At 39.7% G+C, this 27,972-nt stretch overlaps 2 protein-coding genes across 11 annotated transcripts in view; one reads left to right on the top strand and one right to left on the bottom strand.

The window, feature by feature from the left end:
* Window positions 1–106: 106 nt before the first annotated feature.
* SLTM (SAFB like transcription modulator) lies at window positions 107–26,002 on the bottom strand. 8 transcript variants are annotated; one of them, XM_062627262.1, is made up of 21 exons: window positions 25,808–26,002; window positions 24,962–25,049; window positions 16,797–16,870; window positions 16,332–16,517; window positions 15,837–15,884; window positions 14,864–14,891; window positions 13,040–13,508; window positions 12,429–12,478; window positions 10,382–10,500; window positions 8,585–8,734; window positions 8,385–8,494; window positions 8,137–8,297; window positions 7,707–7,798; window positions 7,320–7,483; window positions 6,092–6,266; window positions 5,025–5,149; window positions 3,776–3,946; window positions 2,588–2,902; window positions 2,014–2,164; window positions 1,116–1,273; window positions 107–763 (listed from the first exon to the last, which is right to left on the bottom strand). In XM_062627262.1, exons 1-21 carry the CDS (start codon window positions 26,000–26,002, stop codon window positions 655–657), a joined length of 3,138 nt encoding a protein of 1,045 aa, XP_062483246.1. In that variant the 3' UTR covers window positions 107–654. The 8 variants fall into 8 exon arrangements, with proteins under 8 accessions (XP_062483246.1, XP_062483216.1, XP_062483238.1 ...); XM_062627232.1 differs by having other exon boundaries at window positions 2,014–2,152; XM_062627254.1 differs by having other exon boundaries at window positions 8,218–8,297.
* A 44-nt stretch (window positions 26,003–26,046) lies between these two features.
* Window positions 26,047–27,972, top strand: part of RNF111 (ring finger protein 111) — a 52,930-nt gene continuing 51,004 nt past the window's right edge. For all 3 annotated transcript variants that reach the window (XM_062627368.1, XM_062627343.1, XM_062627372.1), the window contains exon 1: window positions 26,047–26,154. In XM_062627368.1, the coding sequence (XP_062483352.1) occupies window positions 26,078–26,154 (77 nt within the window). In that variant the 5' untranslated portion in view covers window positions 26,047–26,077. The remainder of the gene's footprint in view (window positions 26,155–27,972) is intronic.

Here is a 27,972-nt window from a genome sequence, read left to right as displayed (position 1 = left end):
TTTTAGTTGGAAGCTAATGGCACCTGTGTTTTGATTTGCTATAGCAACATGTCTGTTTAATTCTGTCTTCCTTCCCCAAAGACTGCTGCAAAGACTTACTAGAAGCTATACAGAATATGAAGGTTTATTTCAAAAGAATACATTTGCAAGAATACACATAATGCACTCGATGTAACAGTACCTTCTGCAAAAATAGGTTACATAATACCCAGTAATGAAAGAACAATCTTAGTTCTCTACAAATTAGAAAGCAGAGAGAATAGCCTGGACAACCTTCAAAATGGAGGTTATAGTTGTGTATGTTGTGAGAAGTAGCTAACTTTAAAGCATGACACCACAGAGCTAATGTTGGTAAATCAAACTACTAGCACATGGCTGCAAACTATTCTTTTATACAGGATTAACAAATATTTTGGTTCCAATTTGGTTTTTACACAGCTCTAGTGCCTCAGGGAAAACGCTTATCAAAGATACACAAAAACTATCCAAAATTACAACGTAACTATTAAAATGCCTCCAAAATTGAGAGGAAAGTAATCATGTTAAATTAAAAAAATTTAACCAGGACTTCCAGACAAGGTTTCCTGTGTTTTAATCAGAGAAAGTTTACAAGAGATTTCAATAAGTTATCTTGAAACCAAGCAGCTGTAGATCTTAGAATCTTCGTGGAGGTCCACCTTTAAATGGTTTAAATCCTGAGCCACTTACCCTCTGCATGGAATTCCCTGTGATCTGTACAACTCTATTAATTGGTGAAGAATTACTGGAAACAAAGGTTTTAAAAAAAATGTTAAGTCATGGTAAGTATCCAAACTCTTGATGTACAAGTTAAGAACATTGTTATGTCTCATATCACCCCACTGTTAAACTGTGAGTCTCAAAAGAGACTTAACAAGTTGTCACTTGTTTCTGCGCAGGTGCACAGTACTGCCACTAGCAGTACAACAGTTATGGAGTCATGTGCTGGCATGGGAAAGATGGGTTTGTGTGCTGTGCAGCAACAACCCATCCACAGAAAGTAACACTGCTTGCACTTGAGACCATTATACTTCCTAAGCACAACCAAAGCTTTGAGAGCTCACGAGGGAACTGAGAGGAAGGAATACTTCTTGTACCTTGTATGTGGAGACATCATGCCACCTCCTCCACGGCCATCTCCCATTCTCCTCGTGTCATGATACCCACTTCCTTGAGAACTAGGTCCATGCCATTCTTTCCTTGGTCCAGTTTCACGACTATGGCGCTCGACACCATGTCTGTCCTCATTATAGTGCTAGGAAGAAAGCGGTAGTCATTTTCAGAACTAAAGGTGTACTTGATTATCAACAGGAAACAAGCTTTTCAAGACAGCTAAACTCACACTATAAACTTGTAATATACAGAACTCAAGCATCTTTTAAGATTTTAGTCCACAGGCAGCTAACCCACACTTACAAGAGTCCTATTAAAAGTAACAAACACCCAATTTGCAATGGGTGTTTGGGTATGCAGGGAGTAAAGTTCTGTGAGCTCATACTTTACTCCCAATTCTGCCCTGATCTCGTATAATCACTATGTTCCATACAGCTAGAGAAAGACTATTTTTAAATGCTTCAAGATCTAGTGGCATGGACCAATTTGGTCTGTAGGCTTTAAAGACAAGTCCTACAGAAGGTTTTTCTCTCAGTAACAACACAATGCAGATTAGAACAAACTGCACTGAAGTAGCAGGTAATATAAGGTTGAGACCCGGAAAACACATGACAATGAATTCTTAAAAGCCTAATCAGCAACTCATTCAGATGTTGTTCTGATCTACCTGAAAGGTGCTAGACAAAAAAAAGAATTGGGGATGTTTTCTGCCATTTCTTGGCTTACAAAAAACCCCACCAAAAAAGAACTTTTAAAATAAACTAACTTTCAAATAGCCAGAACACTTGGTGGTAATTTCTGTGAAGCTACACGGTCATTTTCCATTGTGATTTTGCTTTTTCCTGTCTCACTCATACATACAAACACAAGAAGACGACTCACTTGTCCTCCACCTCTCTCTCCCATCACACCTCGTTCTCCTTCTCTGCTTCCATATCCAGAAGCACTGCTACGGCTACCAGGAGGTGCACCTCTCACATGTCCAGACACTTCTCTTCCCGATCGATCCGACCTCTCGCTTCTGTAAAAATTGCTTTTATCAAAATTTTGGTTTCAGTATAATAGAACTGGTACCGAATCACAGCACATGCAGACTTCAAGGATTCCCTTTTGTTTTTCAGGTTAGCTTTTTTCTTTTACATCTATGTAGCTCTCTAAAGAGTTAAACCTTGCATGTTACTTGTTCACACTCTTGCAGAAAAGCCTCCTTACTTTATGTTGCTACACACTGTTAAGTACAGGCTGCTGGGAGTCAGCACCAAGTTTACAGATAAGGTTTAGTGTATGTGACAACATACACACCATCTTTTCTAATGCATTTTGAAAGTGACTTTGCCATTCTTTAGGGAGGGGTCTGTTCTCTCTTTACACAATGATTCTTGAGGAATTGCTGGTACGGGTAAACTCCGTAAGAATCAGCATGTTCACCAGTTCGTTGGTTAGCCAGCATATTTACCTGCCGTCCCGCTTGTCTGTGCTTATGCTTCCCTCACTCTTCCAATTTGTTTGCCTAGGTGGATTTGAACCAGTCTCTCTTGGATGTCGACCATGTGGTATCTCAGGTCTGTCATGAATTATCACTGTTCTTCTTTCATCTCTGTCTCCTCGCACTTCTCGTCTGTCTGTGTCTCGAAGTTCACTTCTTGGTTGTGGTGGTTCATTTCTTCTGGACTCACTGAAGTTCTTGGGATATCTCTCAAACCCTGGCTCTTCTCTTCGTGCTGTTGGACGAGTCTTTTTTGCTTCACCTTGGTTTACAAAACGTTCTCGCCTAAGTTGTTAAAGCAGAAAAAAGTCATGTATTTGTCTCCCATTTTCCCACTTCTCTGCACATGGAAGCACAATGTGAGCTTACAAAAAATATCTTTATACACGTTCATTACTATATATGCGACATGTCTCTCAATGATCCTTCCCATCTAAACTGCATTTATTTCTACAGTTGTGATTTTGATCTCGAGTTCTTACAGCCAGTTTAACATTTCTTTATGCATTTACCAGTTCACTTTTTAGTCAGTATAATTTAAGCAATTGTAGGGCTTTCTTTTTGCCTTGTATGAAGCAGAGGGAATGCTAGATTTCAAGTCACCTAGAAAATATAGTTCTAGCTCACTGCAGCACAGAAGTAGAAGTCCGGAAGCTACAATTACGTGGTCTTAACAACTGGTTACTGGAGAAGTTTAATGGAAACAAAACTGGAACTGGAACCAGCATTTAATGCACAGTAAATTTACTGCAAGGATCCTCGTGAATGTGACCTGTGCAAGAAATACCCTTAACTCTGATAAAGGAAGTTGCTTCTAGCCTTGCTTCTTAAGCAGGTAAGTAAGCACATCGGACAGATCTAATCCATTGGAACCCACTTATGACTAGATGTGAAAGAGGAATGATCACAACAACTCTTTTGAAATGTCACCCAGAAGAGACCATCGGGCAGTTAACTTAAAAGTCCTCAGAGAAAATCAAACTGGATTCCATGGTATAAATTGCCAACCCTGAAGACAAGAAATTTTGGGACACTGCTGCAATTCTATTGCATCAGAACTCTATAAAGCCTTTAGCACTATTTTAAATTTTGAACAGTTATGAGTGAAATGCAAAGAGATGTGGGCAGGTGAATACTTGCCCTGTTACTGAAGCTTACCTATCAAAAGATGATGATGGAACAGAAGAACCTTCTGGGTATCGTCCCCGTTCTCTGTGATCAAAATCATTAAACCTGTTCTGCTGGCGACTGTAATCTGAACTGTGACTAAACCGTGCATCTGTATCAAGAGCCATCTTCTTATTCTCATTCCAGTAAGGATCATCTCTCCTTTAAACAAAACAAATGAATTCTCATCAGTTGCATGGATCCAAATCAAGGCCTAATACACAGAAAATTGTTATGAGTCAGCTGTCTGTTTTAAAGATGCGCATTTGACCTTTAGAAAGCTACTAACAGAAGTGGACTCTTTAAATAGCGGACAAAATCACTTAAAGAAAAAAAACCCACGCACTCCCGTTTAAAGTGCAAATTAAAGAGAAAAACATCAATAAAATATGCAATAAAATCTAAGCAATAGCACAGTGTTGGGCACTTTAAAATGAACCAGCAGACAAACCAAAACCCAAAGAAAAACATCAATGTAGCAAAAACCAGCCTTCCAAGGGAAAAAGAAATGAAGCCCTTTAGGAAAAAAAAAAAACCCAAACCCAAACCAAACAATGAACACCCACAAACCAGAACAGCTTTCTCCGGAAACAGCAGTGTAGGAAACATCACAGCCTTGCTCACTAAAAACATTCAGCTACTCTGTGATAGGAATGTGAGATATTAAGCTTATTATCAGTAGCTGTATTTAGTCCTCTAGTGAACAAGTATTAATATTCTGCTACTGTATCTACTGTGACAACTTACATTTACCTTCCACTGTACCCAATACATCAATTTTATGGCCGAGGTCTCAGCCCTATTTTTATAGCCAAGTAAAGACCAAAACCAGTTCATCCATGTGGCTCAAATGCCAAATAACAGATTGTCATCAGCTTCAGTAAAAATGAAAGCCATCACTTTGACTTCCTGAAGCATCCACTTACCAGAAATGTGAATTCTTAAAGCAGAAGCTAGGAATTTCAGCCATTCTCAGCTTTTCTCAGCAAATGTACTGAATTGCGTTACACTCTTTTTGTACAGTAAGAATTAATTCACAGGATGCTTATTTCAAAACTCTCTCCTATAGATAAGGTATGTTTCATGCTTAGCATAAACTGATGTCAAAACCAAACACCTGAAAACCAACTCTTCTGTAAAGACTTGTTTCAGGTACAATTGCATTTTCAAGTCTGACACAAGGCTGGTATCTGTTTCGTTTACTAAACACTGTCAAACCATGGTTTGAGAATTAGATTACCTGTGATCTACATCACGTGGTCGTTTCAAAGAATTTCTCTTCTCTTGTTCATAACGAAGTTGCTGCTGTTGTCGACGAAGTTCCTCCCTTTCACGCGCAATACGCTCCGCTTCTTTTCGACGTTCCTACCATGAGAGCGAAGGGTCAATAAACACAACAAACAATAACCCTTTATTAAAGATATTTGTAACAGTTAGCAAGTATATGGAATTAATAGTTGATAATTTTCTAGCAAAGGCTATCTAATGGAATTAATCCTTGGATAGCATCTAAGATTAAACAGCATATGGTATATTTCTCCAACAAAAAGTAGACAACAGATCTGGAGAAGCTATTGGCTATTAGAAATACCTCCAGGTAAGTTCCTGCACCGCTACCGTGTTTGTTGTTCAGGCACACATCCATCAAGCTGCCACTGACATAGAATCATAGAATCGTTAGGGTTGGAAAGGACCCTAAGATCATCTAGTTCCAACCCCTGCCACAGGCAGGGACACCTCACACTAAACCATGCCACCTAAGGCTTCATCCAACCTGGCCTTGAATGCTGCCAGGGATGGAGCATTCACAACCTCCCTGGGCAACCCATTCCAGTGCCTCACCACCCTAACAGGAAAGAATTTCTTCCTTATATCCAATCTAAACTTCCCGTTTAAGCTTAAACCTGTTACCCCTTGTCCTGTCACTACAGTCCATAATGAAGAGTCCCCCCCAGCATCCCTATAGGCCCCCCTTCAGATACTGGAAGGCTGCTATGAGGTCTCCACACAGCCTTCTCTTAGTAAAATTATGGAAGGTCTGTAGGACAATATGCTCTGATGTAGTCTGTTTTTAGAGACAGACATGTATAGCCTCCACATAAACCAGTAATAAGAATTTGCTATCAAATTACAAGTCAAGCAAAAAAGGTAAAGATTACTGCTGTTGTACACTTTGGATTTTGTAGTGTTTGGTTGGTTCTTTTATGGGCTGGGTGAAAAGGTGAGGATCAAAATTCACTGCAAATGCCAACTGGGTTATACTCCAAAATGATACTGCACTGCAAGCCAAAACAGAAATACGCACACCTGCTCAATACGGACACGTTCTCTTTCCAGCCGCTCCCGTTCCATCCTTTCCCTCTCTAGCTTTTGCCTTTCAATTTCTAATCGCTCCCTTTCTCTCTGTAAGCACTCTTCTCGTTCGTGCATTATTCGTATGCGTTCTCTCTCACGACGCTCCCTCTCAGCAATTTCTCTTCGCCTAAAGAAAAAAGGAGAAAAAGGGAAAGATGTGGCAGAAACTGATCTAAAATCTCTCATCCAAAACTAACATCACCTGAGGTACAGACACTGAAAAAAAGCTATTTCAGAGTAAGGTCTTGACAGAAGTCCCAGAATAAGAAGTCTCCTTTTAGCCCCAAGTAGCCAAACTGGTTTTAGCATATTCTATAAAACCATTTAAGCAGACAGCAGATCTAGGAAAAGTTTTATCATTATTCTTGATGTATTCCATGCTGGATTCATATTTTTATGCTGCCATTTGGCAAACAATAACAACAGCTTAGCAAAGAATAGGATTTGGATCTTAAAAATAAATGCTATTTTAGCTCCTGTCCTCTTCAAGCTAACAAAAAATTTACTTGTTTTCTGTCCAAAACCAAGACAGACTAACTTGACTACTCAAGTTAGTGGTCACCACACTTGACTTGCACAGGTTAGGTACGCTTGTCAAAGCTTCGTTTTGCTTTCATCTTCCCAGTACCTTACAAGAATCAGGAAAGGCATTTTCTCATTAAGCTTTATGGTTGCTACAAATTCCTTTCTTTAGGGAAATCCAGCTAACAGAAGTCATTTAACTATCCTTTGCAAGCTTTTGGACAAATGAAAAGAGCAGAACAGAACAGTATAGCTGTTTAGTCCTTTTACTTAAAGGGACAAGATTATTATGCTCAATTTGCCATTAAGATATACAACAGTTCTCTGTTGAAAAACAGACACCCCCAAATACTACCTCTGTCCACACCTCCTAGTCAACTTCTCATCTTTTCAAAGAGAAAACTGGCATGCAGTAACAGTTACGAGATATACCCCCCCATAACCAGCACTAAGCTGGGTGTTTACATTTATGGCTATTAACAGATTAAATAAAAATTCTGGAGTCCATTAATTTACATAAAGGTACTGACAGGCAGAGTCCCAGACTTCCAGCATCTGAGCAAAAGGCTTGACAGAATGCATTCTGAGTGGGTTTCTAAATATAGTATCTGATCAATTAATGCAGAAAATAGCCTTTAGCAAAAAGATGAATTACTACCTTCGGAGTTCAACAGCTCGTCGTATTCTTTCCAATCGAACCATGTGTTCTCGCAATCTCTGTTCCTTCATCTTTTCAAAAGGCAAGATATCCTTTCTACCCCTGTATTCCCTGAATTTCACTTTATCTTGAATAATACGCTCTTTGTTCCTCAATATCTGTGGCTATAGATAGAGATTACAATGGTTATTTCAGAAGTCTCATTCATTTAGGGAGATTTCTGGATGCTATGTTCAAGTATCATTAACTACTTAGCTATCCCCAAAGCATACAAAGCTTCTATCTAAGCTTAACAGTTTGTGGTAGTTCTTCACTTCTCAGTGAAAATATCAACTGTAAAGGAGTATCTAATCAGATAAGCATTGCATCAAATCTATAGATACTTACTTTATCAAACCTTCCCCTTCTAACTGTCCTAGTGTGGCCTTGGTCTCCTTTCATTTGGTCTAAAACTACAACTTGACCTGGGCTTTTACCACCTGGTGAAAGGGGGAGAAGAAAAGAAGAAAAAGAAAAGAAAAAGAGTTTAACACACACATATATCCCTATTCACCTATTACAGCTTTTCCTTAGTGAAATGTCTGAATCCCTGAACAGAAGTGTTACTGACAGAAGCAGCATACCAGCACATGGCTGTAATTAAGTAGCAATATAAAATCTGGAAGCTTTTACATCAGCTTCAAAGTAATTATGTTACTGAGGGTAAAAAAGGAACAAGTGTTTTAATTGTCTGGTTTCCAATAAGGGCAAGAACATGCCCACAAAATAAGTCACACACACACATACAACACGAGGAAGACATGGCTCTATTGCATACTTATTCTTTTCTTTTCTTCAGTTTTTTTAGTGGATTCTTGACTGGGGCCACTCGCTCCATTATCACTCTTCTCATCTTTACCTTCTGTTTTCTTGGCTTCTTTACTTTCTTTTTTTTCAGATTTCTCAGATTTCTTTTCTTCTTTTTTGGTTGATGGAGTTCTTATTAGGAAGGAAACACAAATGCAATGAGGACAATTCAACTTAAAAGGATTTTCACAACTTCAGAAGACATGTGCAATTTCTTACTTGCTGGCTTTATCACTTGAGGCAGTCTTCTTATCTCCCATGCTCCTACTAGAACCAGATTTATCATCACTTTCTTTCTTCAGCTCCTTTTTGGAAGGATCCCCTTTCACCTATGTTTTTTTCCCCAAAAGCAAATAGGTTAATACAGATTCTTGCATAAGATGGTCTATTTTGGGAAGTTTTCATCTCATTAAACCTACTTTCTCAACAGAAATTTGTTGTCCATGCAGCTCTGTTCGGTGAAGGTGTGCAATACATCTAGCCACTTCTGTACTAGAGGACATTGTTACTATGCCATAACATTTTGCCCCTGGGCTTCGTGCATTTGTGACCACCTTTGCACCAAGTACCTACATAAACAGGTAAAATTTAGGTTTTGAGAGAGACATTTCTAGTAAGGAACTAATAGTATTCCAATAATATTTTTACCCTAGTATGTAAAAAACAAAGCAAAACCACCCAACAACAACAAAAAACCCCACCCCACCGGGAAGACTGACACTCCCAAGTTTCCAAAGGCATGTAATTCCATAAGAAACTGAAGCTTTGAGAACTTTATCCCAGCTTTCACATCCAGGCATGTTAATGATTACATCCCATTTTGAGAAGTCACAACCTCATGCACATTATCTGAATGCTTCTTTTGAAAGTTACTGTCAGAATCAATACACAGAAACACCACTGATCTGAATTTGACAGTTCATGTCTGACAGATTAATCGCCCCGAAAGCTGCCAAGTAAGTGGCAGCAAGGTGCAAGTTGTATGACGTAGTAAGTCAATAAGGGGGCCAATTCTTCAAAGGCATCTATCAAATGCATCAAGCAATTTTAGCAACCAGCTCTTTGACACCTGGTTCTTGAGAAAGCACTGTGTTCCTTGCTAGAATTTCTGTAATTACTGGAGCCAGTTACCTTGATGTAGTCATGCTCTAACGCAACAATTTTGTCTTTCTAGCAGCCTGTAAGGTACAGTCATTTAGACATATATTTCCCAGTTAATTTAAAACTGGGAAGCTAAGTAAATACAGGTAACAAGCATCTTTACAGCAAAACCAGCTAAAGAACTGGAAGTTTTAACAAAACATACCCTTGGGTTTCAGCACTTGTGACGGCATTAAATAAAAATCACCTACTAAATTCATTAGAAAAATCAGATACCCAATAATCAGCACACATATGTGATATTCACAGCGTTAAGGTTCTAGCTAGTGCCCAAGATACAATAATGTCATAACTGCAAAGACTTATAAAAACACTGAATTTTCAGTTATCAGCAGCTCCTTCAAGAAAATGAGAACTGCAATAAAAATTGTTTTCAAGAAGACTGCTTAGCTTATATGGATTCTGCATTGTTCTATGGAATTTGTATGTTCAATTGAATCTAAAATCCAGGAAAACAGACTTAGTTTAAGCAGCTTGTAAAAAATTCATTAAGTCATTAAAGAGACCCTTAAATGAACAGCCACTGACTCTAACTTTTTACCTGTTTTTCTTATTCACAGACCCTCAGAACACGTTTTAAAAAGCGTCACAAAGCAGCAGGTTCTATAGAAACTGTTCACATTACAGTTTTCCCAGTTAGCACATTACCTTCCTCTCACAGTTAAACACAGTTGCTACAAAAGAACATAGCCATCATTATTTAATTAATAAAATGACAATTTAAGCCAGTCCTGATAAGTCACATTTGTGACATTTCTTTTGCCTCTATGGGAAGAATAATTTTTTAGTATTAATAAATATTTTTTTTATTATTTTACTGGAAGAATAATTTATGGGTTTTACCCCTATGGGAAGAATAATTTCTTACAAAATTAAGATGATTCTTCCCATAAGCATGCACTCTTCTTTTAGATGCTGAAAATATAGGGTATTTTTAGCTTACACTGCTTGGATATTTTAATTCAGGCTCTAAAGTATTACTCAATTTCTGTAACTGAATAGAGGAGGGGGAAGAGACACATACAACACACATGGTATCACACCCCACGAAATACCTTTCCATATTTGCCAAAGAGATTTTTCAAGTCAGCAGCTTTTGTGTTGGAAGACAGTCCGCTAACCCACAGGTTTCTAGTTGAACTTCCACTGCTACCACTAACACTGCTTGCACTTCCTGAAACAAGTTTTACAAAACAGCCAAAAAATTAAGGTGACAAAGGTACCATGAATTTTGAACTAAACTGTTGCTGGAAAGAGAAGTTTAGCCTGTTACCTTTAAGTAACTGTTTATCTGGCTACCTTTCTTGAAAAGACTTCTATATGAAAAAAAATACACGCAGTAAGATTTCATTCATTTACTCATGTGTTGGAACCAACAGCTTGGCTAACACATATCCACATGACACAGCTAGAAAAATCATACAGTTCTTTGTTAAAGGCATGCTTTACCCCTCATCTGGGTATGTACATTCAGTATCAACTTCTGAAACTTATCAATAACTTTAACCCAAGAACATTTTTTTAGCACCCATTTGTCCTTCATCAGTATGTCTTAACAGTACTCGCATTACCAAAAGATAGCAGTAAGGTAAGTTGAGGAGACTGAGCCTCCAGAACAATGCAGTCAATTCCCTAACTTCTTCAAATATATGCCTTCCATCCAGAACAGCTTTTTTAAAATGCTGCTGGATGTAGAACTGGATGCAACCCACTGAAATGAGTCCTCCAAACTAAGGAAGATTCTAAAGAAAAAAAAACAGGAAAACCTTATGTGCTCCCCACAGATAGCAATCATTTTTGCAACAATATAGAACTGGGAGCAAGAGATTCATGCAATCTTATTCCCAAATCTTTTAGCCTTACATTGTTAGTTCAGCTTGTTGTTTGCTGCCAAACGTATGAACTGCTTTTGAGTATGTTAAATTGTAGCCAGTCATACAGGCAAGACCAGGACTGGATCTTAAGCTAAACAGCTGGAAAATTTGGTGGTATGCGGAGTTTTTAAAGGTAATTTAACCACCTTGAAGAAAATAATAACTTTCCTTCTTCAGTACTGAAAGCAACAGATTTCAGTTATCAGCTATTGTCAAAATAGGATATCTTGATAAATCATGACACACTTAGAATGTCATAAGATATCATTAAAGAGCCATGGCTGGCTTTGGCTATGTACTTTAAGACAGCCTTACAATAGCTCCGATTACAGTTATATATGCTACATGAAAACACATCTGCAGTATCTTAATTTCCTTGTAAGCATATAACTACCATGAAAAGACACGCATCTACAGAAGACTGAATTATCTCTATCGCAAAAATTTTTCCTCAGAAATTAATTTATCAGATAAAATTCCATTCATCCATTAGTAATATGAGAGAGATTTTTTGACAGGTTTTTGGCAGAGAGCTTGCAGGCAAAACAAGGAGACTCATGAGATTATACAAATGCACTTGCTCAAGTATGAAGCACTGGTGTAACTGGTGACATTAACGTGCTCTTGAGCTCCACTCAAGTATGAGTTTGTAATTGTAATACAGGGTTTTACAGTAAATGGACAGAAATTCCAACACAGACAAATAGGTCCAAGTTTAATGCACTGAACAACCAGAAGAGCTGTTATACTTGGTTAAAAGTTCACTTTATTTAAAAATGAGCTAGAATTAAAAACAAGACAAAAAAAAATTATTGGCATTATGTTTAATTACTTGCAATTATTTTTTGCTGATCTTGCATATAACATCAACCCAAACCGTAGTATGCAAAGTACAGCAGGCTTCTCTGAAAATTACACCTTTTCATCAAAACAAAGACTTGCGAAACGTTAAGTGCAATTTGCTCCCAAAAGTATTTTGAAATAAGAGAATGTATTTTCATGGAGTCTTTTAAGTATTTTTGACCTTATGAGGAATCTGACACAGGGAAAAAAACAACAAACCAAAACATAGACATGAGCATATAACTAGTGTCTACTGTAACTCTAGCATAATTTACTACAGATGTATGAGTTCAGTCATGTAAGCTGTGCTAGCATGTGGCAAGCAGTTTCTCAAACGGGGAAGCATTTAGTTCTGGACAATACTACCCTAATTTGTAATAGTTACCTTTATCATCCTTTGATGTTGTCTTGCTTTCTTTAGATTCCTTAGTAGAGCTAGAGAAGCAAATTAAAGATCAGAAGAAAATTGAAAATACAGCATGTGGTAAGTGTTGCATTTACACTACTAATACTAGTAGACAAGTTAGCATTGCAAAAAATAAAAATAAAAAAGGGCTAGACTGTATATTTGAACAAATGATTCCCTTATGGATTCTTGCACTGATTTTCCCCAAGATGCCTGAAGATCTAGATTTTCTGACAACTCTATTCAGTGGATATATGGCAATCTTCTCCAGATTTCAGGACGGGGACTTGACTTCATTTTGTGTTCTTAGAACTGATAGCTGTTCATTACCATCATCACAAGGACATTTAAAAAATCGTCAATTTGAAAAAAACAAATAAATGCTGACAATGCGACAATGCAATCAGAAGGACATAGTGTCTATACGAAGATCTTGAATTTTAAAAAGTAACTTATGGCGGTCAAAAAAATCTATAGGCAGGAGCATAGGATACTAATTATAAGATTCTTGCTGCTACCCCCATAATGTAGAGTGATCTTATTGAATGCTGGTACTCAGTATCGTAAAGAACTGACATAGAAAAACAAACCTCTTTGCTTGACCAGAGGCCCCAGTAGACGAGGGACCTTTCTTCAAAGTATCCTTTTCTTTGTCTCCAGATTCTGCTTTCTTTGAACTTTCCCTGGCTTCCTTCTTGACGGGATCACCCTTCACGCAGTCTTCCTTCTTACCATCTTTATGGTTCTCAGTCATCTCATAGTCCTTGCTTTCCTTCTCCAGGCTCTGTGAAATGGCATCCTGCCCATCCTTGGGCTTACTTGCTTCAGAATCTGTAATTTTCACATTTTTACCTGTTTCTAGGAGGTCATCACCATCAAAATCCAGAGTGATGGCATCTTCAGCCTGGATTGTAACCGATATGTTATCATCCTCAGCTTCTTTCACAGAGGTGTTAGCTTCCATCTCTTCATGAGCCGTGTGATCAGCCTCAGCTAGGCTTTCTTCTGAAGGAAGAGGTTTAGATACTTCTTGTGTACCATCACCAGAACCTGCTTTATCTAAGAGGATTTAACAGGAATAAATATGGCAAAACAGAAGTTTAAACAATTTCATATGCATAAGCTAGAATAGGACCTAGAAAATACAAAGCCAGTTATTAGCACTGATGGAAGGTTAGAAAAAAAAACACAAGGTGTATTAACACATATATAAATCCTTTACCCGGGATCACTTATTCTTCCATGGCAAAACACATTTTCTAGAGACAAATACCAAAACATTAGGAAGGGGAATATGGTTCCATCCTGGAGATACCCGTTCTTCATAAGAAGTATCCATTTTCCAGTTTAGGATTTAGTGTTAAAGAAGAAAATAGTTGCTTTGAATGCTCACAGTTTGATTTAAGTCGTCTTTGAATCTTCGTGGTTCTAGGACTTCTTCCCAAATCCGAAAGAATTACAGTCTTGGAGAATTTCAGCCAGTCTTCCACGCTGGGGATCTCCTTTGTTTTTTCCATTCCTAAGCAGTTGTTAGGCAGTCAAGTTAGCTGCACAAGGCTGCTGCAGAACACGAAGTGAGCCTTAATCCAGAGTTCGTAGACAAACGGTTCTCAGTCTTCATCCACTGGAGAGATTTTCCATCTCAGTCCGACACAGGCATCTCCAACCATATTCTTGGATTTGTGCAGATGGGGCACTTCAGCCATAGGGTCCCTCGTAAACATGGAGTCTGTATTTTTATCCTGTAGCTTCAGTAATGTGTTTATCCCATCTTTTGTAAAGTGATGATGTTCCATGTCCTTTGTAGTCCACAATATGCAGAATCCTTAAGACTTCTGTCCAGGAAGTCTGTTTGCCCAAGTGCATTACATTCCTTCTATAGTTTCACTAATGAGCATAGCTTACAAAATGTAGCCACTCCACAGGTTTCCAAACACTTGTTTTACCATCCTATATACAACTGGTATTTCTAAGTGACAGTAAGCCAAGGATATGATGGTCCACACATTTGTTGGGTGCTCAAGCTCAGTGTAACGGTGTATCATTTCACTCAATTAAAAATCAGTTACTGCAGTGCAAGCTGGAAGCTCTCACATCAAGACTTACCGTATATTAAAATTGGAGTCCTTGAATACTATGGTTTTTCATTAAGAATCATAGTATTACAGCTATATTATACATCCACCACAGTAACTGATAAGTACTGTAATCAACTCTTTAAGAGTAAAATAACTCTTAGGAGTGAAATAAACCCACTGATTGCAATGATTCCAGGTGCTGGGCTTAATAAGAAGACAACTGATACTTAGTACTGGAGACAAGCCTAGTATTAGGAAAGAGACTGAATATTACAAGAGAAAGTTGCCTGCTCTACCAGACTAAGACCTCTGAACTCTATTAAACTTTAAACATACCTTTCTGATTTTCTTCATCTTCACCATCCTGCAAAAAAAGAAAGTCAAGACTAAACAGCTCCTACTTTAAGCAGAACAGTTTGTAGTTTCCACAGAATTTCTATCCCTTGAAGGCAAATTAATAAAACCCAAACTGTTTCCAAAGAAAAAATGGTCTAGAAACCAAGCCTGTGCAGCTCTCCCTTGTGAAATCACTGAAAATTTTTACGAAACTTCACTGGTGTGTATCTGCAACACCTGCAGTTTGCAATTGCAACACACAGCTATTTTCTTCCCTTTAACTCAATGGGACATTTCTAAACTGTTCTGTATCTCGCTAAAGCCTTCAGAATGGCTGTCTAATTACTACTTTCAATGCAAGCAATCCCTCATTAGGTTTAAAATCTTAGGACAGAAGTCAGAAACTAGGTAGACTTCCTCCACTAAGTACATGAAAATGAAAACAAGATCTTAAAAGGTATTTACTTATTTATCATTAGGCTCGCAGACCAAGGCATGCTGTAGAAGATCTCATTTTCAAACATCAATTCCATGTAACTTCAAAAGAATTTCTGAGCTTAAAAATGTTACAGATGTATTAACAACACCACCACCACCCAAACCCAACCCTTCCTCCCCCCTCCCATTCTCTAAAGGCAGATTTCTACATTCAAACAGGAGTTTAGGCATATATACTATGTTAGCATTTGACATAGCCCTCTGAAGTGTTTTTAAGAGGGTTTGAAACATACTGCTTTCCAAGTCTATGCACTAAATATGCCCAAATTGTAGACAGGAATTTGCACTTAAACAGGGCATCTTATTTGGAAATCACTATTATCTGCATTATAAAAAATTATGAATAAAAGCTTCCTATAGTGCTTACCTGTGTTGTACTACATCATCTGACTCTAGGATACATGCTGGTCTAAAGTGATCTTTTCCAACTAAACAGATATGAAAATCATCTTAACAGAAATTATTTGGAACTTACATGGACAGCTGGAAAAGTGTAATCTTCCACGTCTTGACCTTCATTTTCCTATGAGAACATAAAAAAGGACTTGCTCAGCAAAGTATTTGTAAAACACTTCAACATTCAGAGAGTCAAGAGATTCATTTAACTCATAAAACATTTTATAGTTAAGTGGAATCACACTCAGTAAGGTGAACATCAATGAGCAGTTCTCATTACTTGTATCTTTCAGTTCAGTGACCAGATTATGTATGTCACCACTAGTATCAGGGAAAAAGCCCACTTAGGAACTCTGCATGGACTGTAGTAGTATTTTATCAGTCAATCCACACCACATCTGTTTCAGGACTATTCAAACACAAGTCAAGGAGAACAGAAAGAAAAAAAAAGTACTAAATTATCTTTTACAGATAAGCAAGACAAACTAGAAGAAAAAACCCCAATCCCTAGTTCTGACTTCCCAGGAATACAAACACGCTCAGAAAAATGTACATGTAAAATATAACAAAGTACCTGACTCACAGAATCCTTTTCTGCCTCTTCTGTTGTCTCTGCTGGCTCTGGGTCCCGGTATCTTTTCTTTTCTGCAGATGGCAGTTCTTTTGAATTCAAGTTCTCATCTTCAACAGATTCTTTAAAGTCCTTTAATTCATCATTTCCATCTAGATCACTTGCATCTTGAGTCTCCAATTCACTTTCCTTTTGGTGTGAAAAACAATTACTTGACATTACAAGGGTGTTACTTGTATTCTGAGAAACTAATGGGTGGAATCACTGTTTCTGCAAAATGCTGTAACACATCCATAACAAAAATTCATAGCATGTTTAAAAAAACCCACACACCTTCACACCCTTAGGTACCACAGCTGTGAGCACAGTAAAAACAATGCTCCAAATTTCCACAACGGAAGTGGAAGCTTATTTTGGTAAATAAAGCCAAACATTAAGGTTAAACTCAGAAAAGAAAAAATTACATACTTTTATTACCTTGACAAAGGAATCATCTTCAACTGAAGCATCACCAGTTAATTCATCAGCTTCATGCTTTTTACCTGGAATGACAAGATATACTGATTACTAGAGCTACTCCATATACCAGGCTTTCTTTCAATACTGAAAATATACTAAATATTTCAATACTGAATATTGTGTTGGGCCTTAGTTTACCTGAACTGTTCACTATTAAGATGACCCTTCCCAAACTGAGTATTTTTAAGGTCAGCAGAAAAAAATGCAAGCTAAGCAAGCATGAACAATTAATGCTGTTGCATATACAACCAGTTACATCCAAGTTAGAGATTTTAACACCAATCCTTCTATTTTGATTGATAATGGAATTCAGGAGAACATCAAGCTACGTTTCTAGAATTACTGGAGTTATCTAGACATTATGACTTCAGACATTGGGAAGGTCTTGCCTTCTAGTGTAATTAGCATCACTGAGCAGTTTGGGTTAGAAGAGTCCTCTAAAGGTCATCTAGTCCACCTAACCTCCTGCTGAAAGTAGAGCCAAGTTCCAAGTATGATCAGATGGTTCATGTTTTATCTAGCTATGTCTTTGACTATCCACAAGTATGGCAACTGCAAGACTCTCCAAGCCACCTTTTCCAGTGCTTTTCATCACTAGAGGGAACTACCAGCAGAAGAATTGAGTCAGGTGAAGCCCTTGTGTTTTCTACATGTTCTTTATTGTACTAGTGCATGTATCATCAAAGAATTCAGTTCTTCCAGGACATGCACACTCTTCTCTAATAAAGTTGTCTCTGTGGAGCTCAGAACTAGACACAGTTCCCTTTGAAACCCACTGCATTTCCTTAATCTTCAGTAAAAACAAGACCAAAGAACACTAGATACAAATACCTCCACACACACCCCCTTTGCAGAGCATTCTCTCTCTGATTCATTCTATCGAAGATTAGTCTATGCGATGTTTTTCAGTAACTCAAGGCACAAAAGCAGTTGTTAGGACGTGGCTTTACCATCTTCTACTGAAACTCATGTCAATTCCAGATGCAAATGAGATGGCAGTCATGATCACCACTTAATGCTTTATTTTTTGACATCACATCTTTTCCCATTCTCAGCTCTGGGGCCCCCAACAGAAGAGGGATGTGGACCTGCTCGAGTGAGTCCAGAGGAGGCCATGGAGATGCTGTGAGGAGTGGAGCAGCTCTGCTCTGGAGACAGGCTGAGAGAGCTGGGCTTTTTCAGCCTTGGAGAAGAGAAGGCTCTGGGGACACCTTAAAGCAAGAACAGCTTCCAGTGTCTAGAGGGGCCTACAAGAAACCTGGAGAATGACTCCTACATGTGCATGTGGTGGCAGGACAAGGAGGAATGGCTTTAAACTGACAGAGGGGAGATTTAGATTAGACATGAGGAAAAAAATTCTTCACCGTGACAGTGGTGAGGCACTAGCACAGGTTGCCCAGAACCTTGAGCAATCAGGTCTAGTCAAAGGTGTCCCTGACCACGGCAGGGGGACTGGAACTGGGTGATCTTTAAGGTCACTTCCAGCCCAAACCATTCTACGATTCTATGATCCCTTCATCCTCTAATGAATGGCTAAATCAATCCTATAGATGTTCAAAAGGAGTAGAAAAGAAAAACATCAGCCAAAGTTTGACACAGATGGAGATTTCTACTACCTGGAACAGTCAATTTTGTCAGCAGCTAATTTTCATAGTCTTTCATACAGAGTTCTTAAATTGTATTTCAAAGCTGGGAACTGCTCAACTACAGGGGAAGAAGAGACTACTGTTTTGGTTTTACTCATTTCACTGAAAGATGGCACTCTGACAGTACTCCTATATGCAGCATACTGTTTTGAATTTTAGACACACACTAGTCCCCAGTTACTTCTATGATTGCAAAATATGAGATCTAAGCCTTCAGATCCAAATACATAAAGAGATCTTGTCCCTGATTTTAATTCATTTAAAACAAACTAAACATTCCCGATTTATATTTGTAATGCAATACATTTGCAAGACTTTCGTGCAGAAAGCCAGCAACACAGGTATACTTAGGAAAGCCACCTTCCCTCAAAAAGAAGCATGCACTTAACACTAGAGAGTTTTTGATATGCATCACAGCTGATGTCTGAAAGCAAGACTAACCCAAATCCTGTATTACTATTTCAGCACTCTGTGATAGAATGTACAGCAACATGTGTCTTCAACGTAAATTAAAAACACAGTGAGAAACAGCAAGGATTTCTACACACATTCAAGTGTTTTCTGTTTTGCCCCTCTCACATTTCAGTTCTTGAGTTTATTAAACCCAAAAGACCAAGTTTTCCCTGCATCCCATATCTAGCTGTGCAGAGAGACAGCCAAAACCACACATCAGATGCTAGACATATTTAGCAACTATCTGGCATATACTACCATGAAAGCTATTTAGATTCACTTATTTTGCCTGAGGAAGTCTCACAGGTGAACTAGAACCTAGACTTTATTAGGGAATTAAAAGAAAAAAAAAAATCTACCTCAAATTAATCCCATTATTCTGCAATAGCAGCTAGAGAAATGCATTTTATTGACATGTCCTCATCAAGAGGAAGTTGTACCTTTCAGTAATGAAGCTGTCCATATATTTTGTTTGGTGCTAGATTAGGCCAAACAGGAATACATGTTTTCATTAGCCTTTCTTCAGTCTTGCTGTCTTTGTTCGCACCAAGTCTCATTTACTCCAAGTACCAGAGGTACTTGGTACAAATAAGGAGACCTGAACAATGACCTTCACCTTCCAGCGCCAAGCCACAGAACGGTAGGAAATCTGCTTTCCCCTCTCAGCTCTGTATTGCGGGTCACTCTGATCTGGTCAGTCACACTGCTCAAAAGCAGCACTTCCAAGGTTCTGATACAAATCGTTTTCAGAACTTGGCACACTAACACTCCAAAAAGCCAGCATCCACAAAAATTCACAACTTCCAGAGTCCCCAGATATTCAAAACTTTTCCACACTGACACTCATCCACAGCAGTCTACTGAAGGCACACTTGTCTCAGTTACACAGGATCAGAATCAGATTGCAGCAAACACCTTTCAGTGACCTTATTCAAGACTGCTATCACTTTGGGGAAAATAACTGGAATTAAAGGGTACATTAACAATCACAGTCAGAACAGCTAGACCTTCTGCAGACAGCAGTCGTCTTACAGGTACAGCAGTTGTCAAAATATGATAAAATTTCTGTACAGATTTATCCATGCAGTGGCTATTGAAAATGTCAGTGGTGTAAGCAGCAGTCATCACAAAGCTGGGTGCCTAACACCATAAATATTAATTTACCTTGGAATGATGGCACTCCTTTATAAGCCATGCCTACTCCCTTTTCAGGCAATGGCTACATATCATAAAATTGCAACCCACTACTTAAATAGAGAATGAATATTCTCCTTATGAGATGTAGAACATCTTTAAAATGCTGGTTTAAAGCCACACAGGTTTAGCTTTTCTCTCATTTACAGGCCTTAAAAGTTGCATAAGCTTGTTTTACCTATTAATGGTTTTCTACATGAGAAATTCAGGCTTATACAGAATTACAGAAGTATTCTGGAGAAGCCTTAAGCTAGGTACCTGCAGAAGTATATTGACACACTTATAAAATTTTGGAAAAATCAGTGTTTGCATTTCTTCTGGTACTTCTTTTGGAGCCCCAACAGGTTTCTGTTGTAGCTGATGCCAAAGATTCATCAAAAATGTGCAACAGGAGGCAAAAAAAACCTCTACAATGGAGTAAACTCTTTATAGCATTATTTAGTTAAGAGGTCTGCTGCAATTCGAATAATATAATTTGCCACAGTATTAATGAAAGCAAATTATCCTGTTATACTTCTGTATTCTTAAACGGTATCACAGAGGAACAAGAACATTTAAGTCTTCCCCATTATCTGCAGGATACTGCTCTTACTCGCTTACAGTTTTTAGAAAGGAAGGCCTTTTGAAGGCCAACGGTATACAGCTTAGTTTTTTTTTAAGTAACTCAACAGTTTTAATAAAGAAGTCAAAACCTGTTGGTTACAGCATTTGATCTAACAGCACCATCAAATTGGAAATTCAGTCAGAAACTAGAGGGGTACTTAAGACATGAAGTAATAGGTATCTGACTGGCCTTAAAAAGTTGAAAAGCTGCAAATAAACATCTCTGCTCACATTAATTCTCTAAGGTTAAAACTGATTAGCCTAGAATCTGTTCCTCACCCACACCAATTCCAAAACTTGGCAGAAAAGTAACTTTCAATCACTAAGTCATGATGTATCAATATGCCACAGTATTTTTGACTGCAAATAGTTCAAAGGAATGGTCACATCGGAAACATTTGGAAAATACTTCGTACTAGAAGTAACTTCCTCTGGATTATCAGAAGCAGCAGCAGAATGTTCAGACTTGAAAAGAACATCTTTTTCCAAAAACTCTTATCATTTCACAAACAGAGAAATTTGTCCATAGCTACTAAATTCCAGTGTGGAAAGGCACAGCTGAGGCAATTAAAGATGGGGCACTTGGTATTTGTTCCATCTTAAGCTTTTTAACTTTAATTGGCAAAACCAACTGATCCCACCTCCACAGTTTTTCTGATCAGCTGTTCTGCAGTTCTTCTTTACCCCAAATATTTAATTAAATTAGCTTCTAGGAAAAGTGTTGTATTTTGACTAACTTTTCATACAGGATCAATCAAGGATTCTTGCTGGATTACAGAATCCTTCTGCAAACATTCTTTAAGTCATGATGCGAAGTCCACTTTCCCAATGAAGATCCACATGGCTCCCTCTGTGTTATATCAATTTTGGGCAAGTCAGTAAACACCCCATTCTAAATATGGCTCCTTTTTCATACAGTACATTATGCTGTGGAACTTGGTATGGGACACTGGAAAGCTGCTGTTTAAAGAAGGTCTACATTCAAACCAGTTTAGTCAAGGTCTTATTATTCTACTCTGTTTTACAGTTATTTCTTTCCTGTCTCACAGGAAGTTGGCTTTGTACCATCACACTGTCAGAAGGTTGTCACAGTCCAGTAAAAAGCTGCAGTATATACTCAGCTGATAGATCAACTTATCAGGCCATTACAAGATCCTGTTCTACGGAAGTAAATTCCACTCTTAGCCTTATTCCTACTCCTCTCCATATTTGTCAATATACATACAAAAAAATCAACGAGAGAGAAAACAAATGCAACACACACCCCTGCACACACTATTCCCCCTCTACTTAAGCCTGCATCAACATTCCAGATTAAGTTTTTCTAACAGACAATGCTAAGGAATTAGACATCTCACTTTTTCCACAGTTGCAGTGAAAATGGCTACAGAAGACATTCAGTCTAAAATCGATTCCATCTGACACAGTTCATGATTTTTTGGAAGGGAAACCTCCTTCACCTGTCTCTCCTATTCACCTCTGCCTGCTGTGAGGAGGTTTAGTCATTATTCCCACTTCCTGGCCTTTTCTGAGGCTGTATTTTCTTCATAAATTACCATATGATATATCTACCCTCCTTTGTATAGCAATAGCAGCATCAGGAAAAAATACTATAAAACTAGTAGTGCCTGGACACCAGGAAATAATTAAAGATCTATCAGCATTAGGCTGAGCTGTGGGGCAGGGAGGAAGCAAGCACTAGCAGAAGGCCTAGAGCAATCTGTCAGCAAAATCAGTAAGTGAGGCAACACTATGCATAGTGAAGAACGTGTATAAGCACAAGGGGATCAAGACAGTTAATTTAAGAGAAAATTCAGTCCTACTGGATTCAAGTGATGGGCATACATCTCCCACAAGCCTTTGAAACTTTTCCAGTGACACATTAGGGAACGGGTTTTTTTGAAGTGCCAGATTTACAAGTTTTGAGGAATACTTTCTGGTTACTAGAAACATATTTCAGCAGAAAACATCAGAAAGGGAGATAAGATCAGAATCTGTAGTTAACACATACAAGCAACAGTTCTTTCTTACAGTTATAAGTAAACCAATTAAGATAAAAAAAGATTTTCCCCAGACAAATTACAGAGTTTTAACTTGTTCAACACGTGAAGATTAATATAACATGAACCTTCTTATTTTTGGCACAAAATTTGCTCACAAGACTTTTATAATCCAAAAAGTAATGAGGAAAAACTCTTGAGCTTGCAAAGTAGGCAGATAAGAACTTCATGAAGGTCATATTTTACTTTGAAGTTTACCAAGAACATACACGTTACACATACACCTTAAAATTCCACAGAAGAGGTGGCAGGGAACAGTTACTGAACCCTGCCTCAGGCAGCAGCAACCTCTGCAGAAGCAAAATTAAACCAGATGCTGGCTCAAGAACATTATGCACATGGAGATACTAGTTTGGAGAACAGGAGGATGAAAAGCAGGAGGTAAGTGTTCGTTACAGGAGAGCAAGTAGCCATTTAAATCTCTACATGAAAAATTGTAGAAGCTTTTCCTTATTTAGCTTCTAAGTAGTTTCCTTAAGCATCAATTACTTTTCCAGAGTAGATAATAAAGTAATGTTGCAGAAGAAAATGAAACCACATTGTGAAACAGTTTTATTCCCTCTTACTTTTCTACTGAGTACAGGTAAGTACAGGTAAGTTATTTAAACTTTCTAAGCAGAATTTATTACTTGTTTCCCCATTCACAGCACCAGACAAAAGCATGAATAAGCATTTCTACCACAAAACTCAGCCTCAGTTAAGTGACAGTGGTATAATATTGATCATTTCCAAAACAGGTGTCTGTACCACACTTTCAAACATTCCTAGCATATACATTCCGTGAGGAATGCCATGCACAAACCACACATTTCCCAGTATTACTTGATTATGAATGCTCTCAGAACAACAGAAAATAAAAACCCAAACTAATACCCCACAGAACTTAAGCTCAGAAAAATTATTAAATACTGTAATAAATATGTATGCAAAAGAAAACAGAGGCAACAATCCCTGCCAAACAAATCTGTATAGAATCTAAATAATTATTTTTTACAACAAGAAAACTAAAATCTCTTCATTAGACATTTCAGAGTGAGCCTTCAGAGCCCATTCAGGAAATTCCTATTTATGAATCCTGTCTTCAGTAAAAAGTATGCTAATAAACCCAAATACAGTTGTAGAATCATAGAATAGTTCGGGTTGAAAAGGACCTTAAGATCATCTAGTTCCAACCCCCCTGCCATGGGGAGGGACACCTCACAATAAACCATGTCACCCAAGGCTTTGTCCAACCTGGCCTTGAACACTGCCAGGGATGGAGCATTCACAACTTCCCTGGGCAACCCATTCCAGTGCCTCACCACCTTTACAGTAAAGAATTTCTTCCTTATATCCAATCTAAACTTCCCCTGTTTAAGTTTGAAACCTTTACCCCTTGTCCTATTACTACAGTCCCTGAGGAAGAGTCCCTCTCCAGCCTCCTTGTAGGCCCCCTTCAGATACTGGAAGGCTGCTATAAGGTCACCACGCAGCCTTCTCTTCTCCACGCTGAACAGCCCCAACTTTCTCAGCGTACCTTCCTACGGGAGGTGCTCCAGTCCCCTGATCATCCTCGTGGCCCTCCTCTGGACTTGTTCCAACAGTTCCATGTCCTTTCTTAGTTGAGGACACCAGAACTTGACCCTTCAGCTAGTGAGCCCCTAGCACATATTGTACACCCACCACCAGCCTAGGTCCAACACCTTCTCATGGCTTAACAACCTCTTAGTTCTCCCTCTGCTAACCACAGACACTCTAAGAGAATAGAGATACCCATCCCTGCTCCCAGAGCCACACAGCAGTTCTTATACCCACTCTAAACCTGTGGCACTCCACATTCAGAAGTGAACACAGCATATTCCAAAAAGCCCACAGATCACCTACACAGCCTCAGCACACACAGCACAAGCCCACAAGATCTGCTGGCAGGACAGCTGCTAACTCATAACACATCTCTTAACCTACCCATTTTCCATGTCTTTCCGGCATGCCTATATATTGCCTATATAGTGACTAAAACCAGACAAGTAATGCAAGACATGTCTCAGATGACAGAAATCATGAACAGTAAAATCATAACTGTATCTAAACTACAGGCCACAGTTCCACACTCCTTCTTTAAGGTGATATATGCCACAAAAACCAGTTAAGAATATAATATATATCCAAAGATCTTAACCTTTGCTTTTAGTTGGTTTCTTGGTGGGTGTGTCAGCCGAAACAGTTATTTCAATGTTATCTGGATCGCCTCCTTCCTCTTCAATAGCCTAAATAAGACCAAAAAACAAAAATTCAATTTTTAATGGATTTCAGTGGGACTCCAGACAATTCGATTTTAGAAGAAGTCAGTGAGACAATTACTTTTTTTCCATCTCAAAAGCATTTTAGAAAACACTTTGGGTTAAAACTTTCACTTAGAGTGAGGGAGGGAACACTAGTAATAATGGCAAGAGTTTAAGCTGTTAAAATGGCATGTTCAAAGCACAGCTTATCAAGGATCTGCACATTTCTCTTTGGAAACACATCAGCAGAAGGCTAGTATGACATCCATGATAGCATTAAGGGCAGCACGAAAACAGGGGGAAGGGAAGCTCAGAAACCCTACAGCAACAGCCAGCCCCAGGGCTCGCCCCAGCGGCCGCCCGACGAGTTCCTACGCCCAGGGTGGCGGGCGGGCCACAAGGCCGCGGGGCGAGCTCCACCAGCTGGGACACCGAGCCGGACCCGGCCGCCGCCCACTACCTCGGCGGCTGAGAGGGGCGTGCCGCCCTGCTGGGGCCACGCACAGCCGCCAGGCTGCCCGACCACGGCAGACCCTCACCACTACACCGGAGGCAGCACGGGGACAGGTCCCGCCCCCCACACCGGGGGCAGCCGGCGGGACGACGAGGGCCCCGCCCCCGGAGCCAGGCAGCCAGCGGTGGCGGGCCGGGCCCCTCGGCTGGTCGGGTAGGGCAGTACAGGACAAGGCCGAGCAGGGGAGGGGGGGGGGGGCTGGTTCCCGCGGCCTGCACCGGCCTCTCACCTGCTTGAGCCGGGAGATGAGCACGGTCTTCACCCCGGTGATGTCCAGGTTGCGCCGTTTCAGTTCCGATTTGAGGTCAATTACCCGCAGATCGGTAATCTTCTTGCTCTCGGTCGGGGGCAACGCCACCGACGCCGGCACAGCAGGTGCCGCGGGAGCCCCCGCAGCGGCGGGAGACGAGGCGGCGGCGGCCATTTTAGAGCGACTGAGCGCGGCAGCTGCACGCACAATGAAACCCCCCCCCGCCCGGCCGGGCCGAAGAGTACCCGGATGGAGGCCGCGGCCGACCTGGAGGCGCAGCGCAGGCGCGCTGCTGCTCACCTGAAGCCGAGACCTCCCCGCGAGAGGTTGGCGGCGGCGGGCGGGCTGGGCGGGGGGTGCCGGGCTGTGTTGAGGCCCGCGGAGCCCGCCCAGGAAGGACGGGCTGTGCACGCCTGGTGCCGCGAGGGGCTGGGCTCTTGGTTCTACAGGGAGCGGCGCCGAGAGCCATGAGGTGCCCCGGGGCGGTGCGGGATGCGGCTGGCGGGAGGCGCTGGGCTGCGGGCCTGCGCTAAGGTGGGGAGGTGCCGCCGGCTCCTGGGCTGGGACCGGCCCCTAGAAGCACCGCTCTAACCGCGAATGTTTTGGCCTTGCGGTTCGTTGGTTTCTCCTGAGAGCTTCTGGTCGAAGACTTCATGCAGCTGCGGGGTTGTTCAGTAAAAACTACCAGATAATCAGCGTGCGGTGATTGCGTGTGCGTCTGAGTTAGACTTAAGTGCGAACACCGTGAGGCTGCTCTGTGGAGCTCGGGGTACCGGTGCGGGGGCTCCTGGAGAGGGAACCTGCTGCCGGGTTCCTCTTTGCCGTGGGATGTGAAAGGTTTGCAGGCTCTTGGAGCGAAGCGTTCATTGAGCTCGTGTCAGGTTAATTCTTTGATATAACCGCAAAATGCGTACAGGTGTTTCTGCGTTTCCATTAACAAGTTGGGTTGTACCTTCTTGCTTGCTCTGGCCACTGACTTCGCAGGGTTTAGTAAATATGCTTAAATAATTGATGCTGGGTTTCTCTCTTTTACTCAGGTGAAATAGTAGTTTCTTTAATCAGTAGCACTAGTGGTTTTTGAAGATCAGAGGACGAACAACCTAGGGAGAAGTAGATCTATTGGCATAACAGTTGTTTATTGGAAGTATTATAGCAGTACAATACTAATGTTTTAAGTTGTTAACAAATATTTTTTGTTATGATTTATTATGCTGCATTTGGAATAGGTAATGAAACTTTAATTCACTTTCTGTAGGGAGCGTTTGAAGTTATTTTGTCGATATTAGATGTTACAGCTGCTATTAAATCTAGAAATGAGACAAAACTGTGAATTTAAGTATGTCTAAATCAGTATAAGTTGCAACAGTCCTTGCTTTGCCTATCCATTCAGAAATTACATATTGATAAAAATGGGCAAATAAAGGGTTATCTTACTTAATAAAGTTTGGTTAAACAATCTTTTGTGCAAATAAAGTCCTGAATCCTAAAAGATTTCTAACACTACCCTTTTCTTTCTTTTCAAAATGCATTTGAAGTATTTAAATAATACTTTGCTTAGCTAGTTATCAGTTAACAAAGACTAATATTCATGTACTTAAAAGTTAAGAACACACAAAAGTATAAGAGAAAACACAGCTTGGACTGATAACTGCATCTGTGTTTTAAATACATAATGCTGCTGTTGCACTTGGTACCAAGATTTTATAAAAAGAACAGTTGTAAATAAATTATATGCTATCTGCTGCAGTAACATTTGTATTAACATCATATACATTAGATTTCACTTTTGAGGTGAGTAAATCAGCTCTGTAGCTTAAATTTAGACCATAGAAAAAGGGTTTTGTGATTGTATAACATTTGAACAATGCATGAAAAAGTCTTAAGTGTGTTTCATTTACATATTATATTGAATTCATCAGTGCAACAGTCTCAATCAGGACAGTCAGTGTTACTGTGGTAAACTGTTGGACAAATACACACAAAACCAGCGGGTTAGGCTCTATTATTGGTGAGGAAAAGTTTAATGTGTCTACTTTCTGGAAAGAAGATTAGAGGGTTAACAAACAGCGCTTGCACTGTTTAATGGGGTTTGCTTGACTTACCTGAACCTTACTGCTTGCTGGGTGATGTAATGCAGATGTTAC

Source organism: Pezoporus occidentalis, unplaced genomic scaffold (genome assembly GCF_034315485.1).
Source record: "Pezoporus occidentalis ecotype Australia unplaced genomic scaffold, CSIRO_AGI_Poc_V1 ctg11, whole genome shotgun sequence".
Classification (NCBI taxonomy): domain Eukaryota; kingdom Metazoa; phylum Chordata; class Aves; order Psittaciformes; family Psittacidae; genus Pezoporus; species Pezoporus occidentalis.
This window is presented reverse-complemented; position numbering and strand designations above follow the sequence as displayed.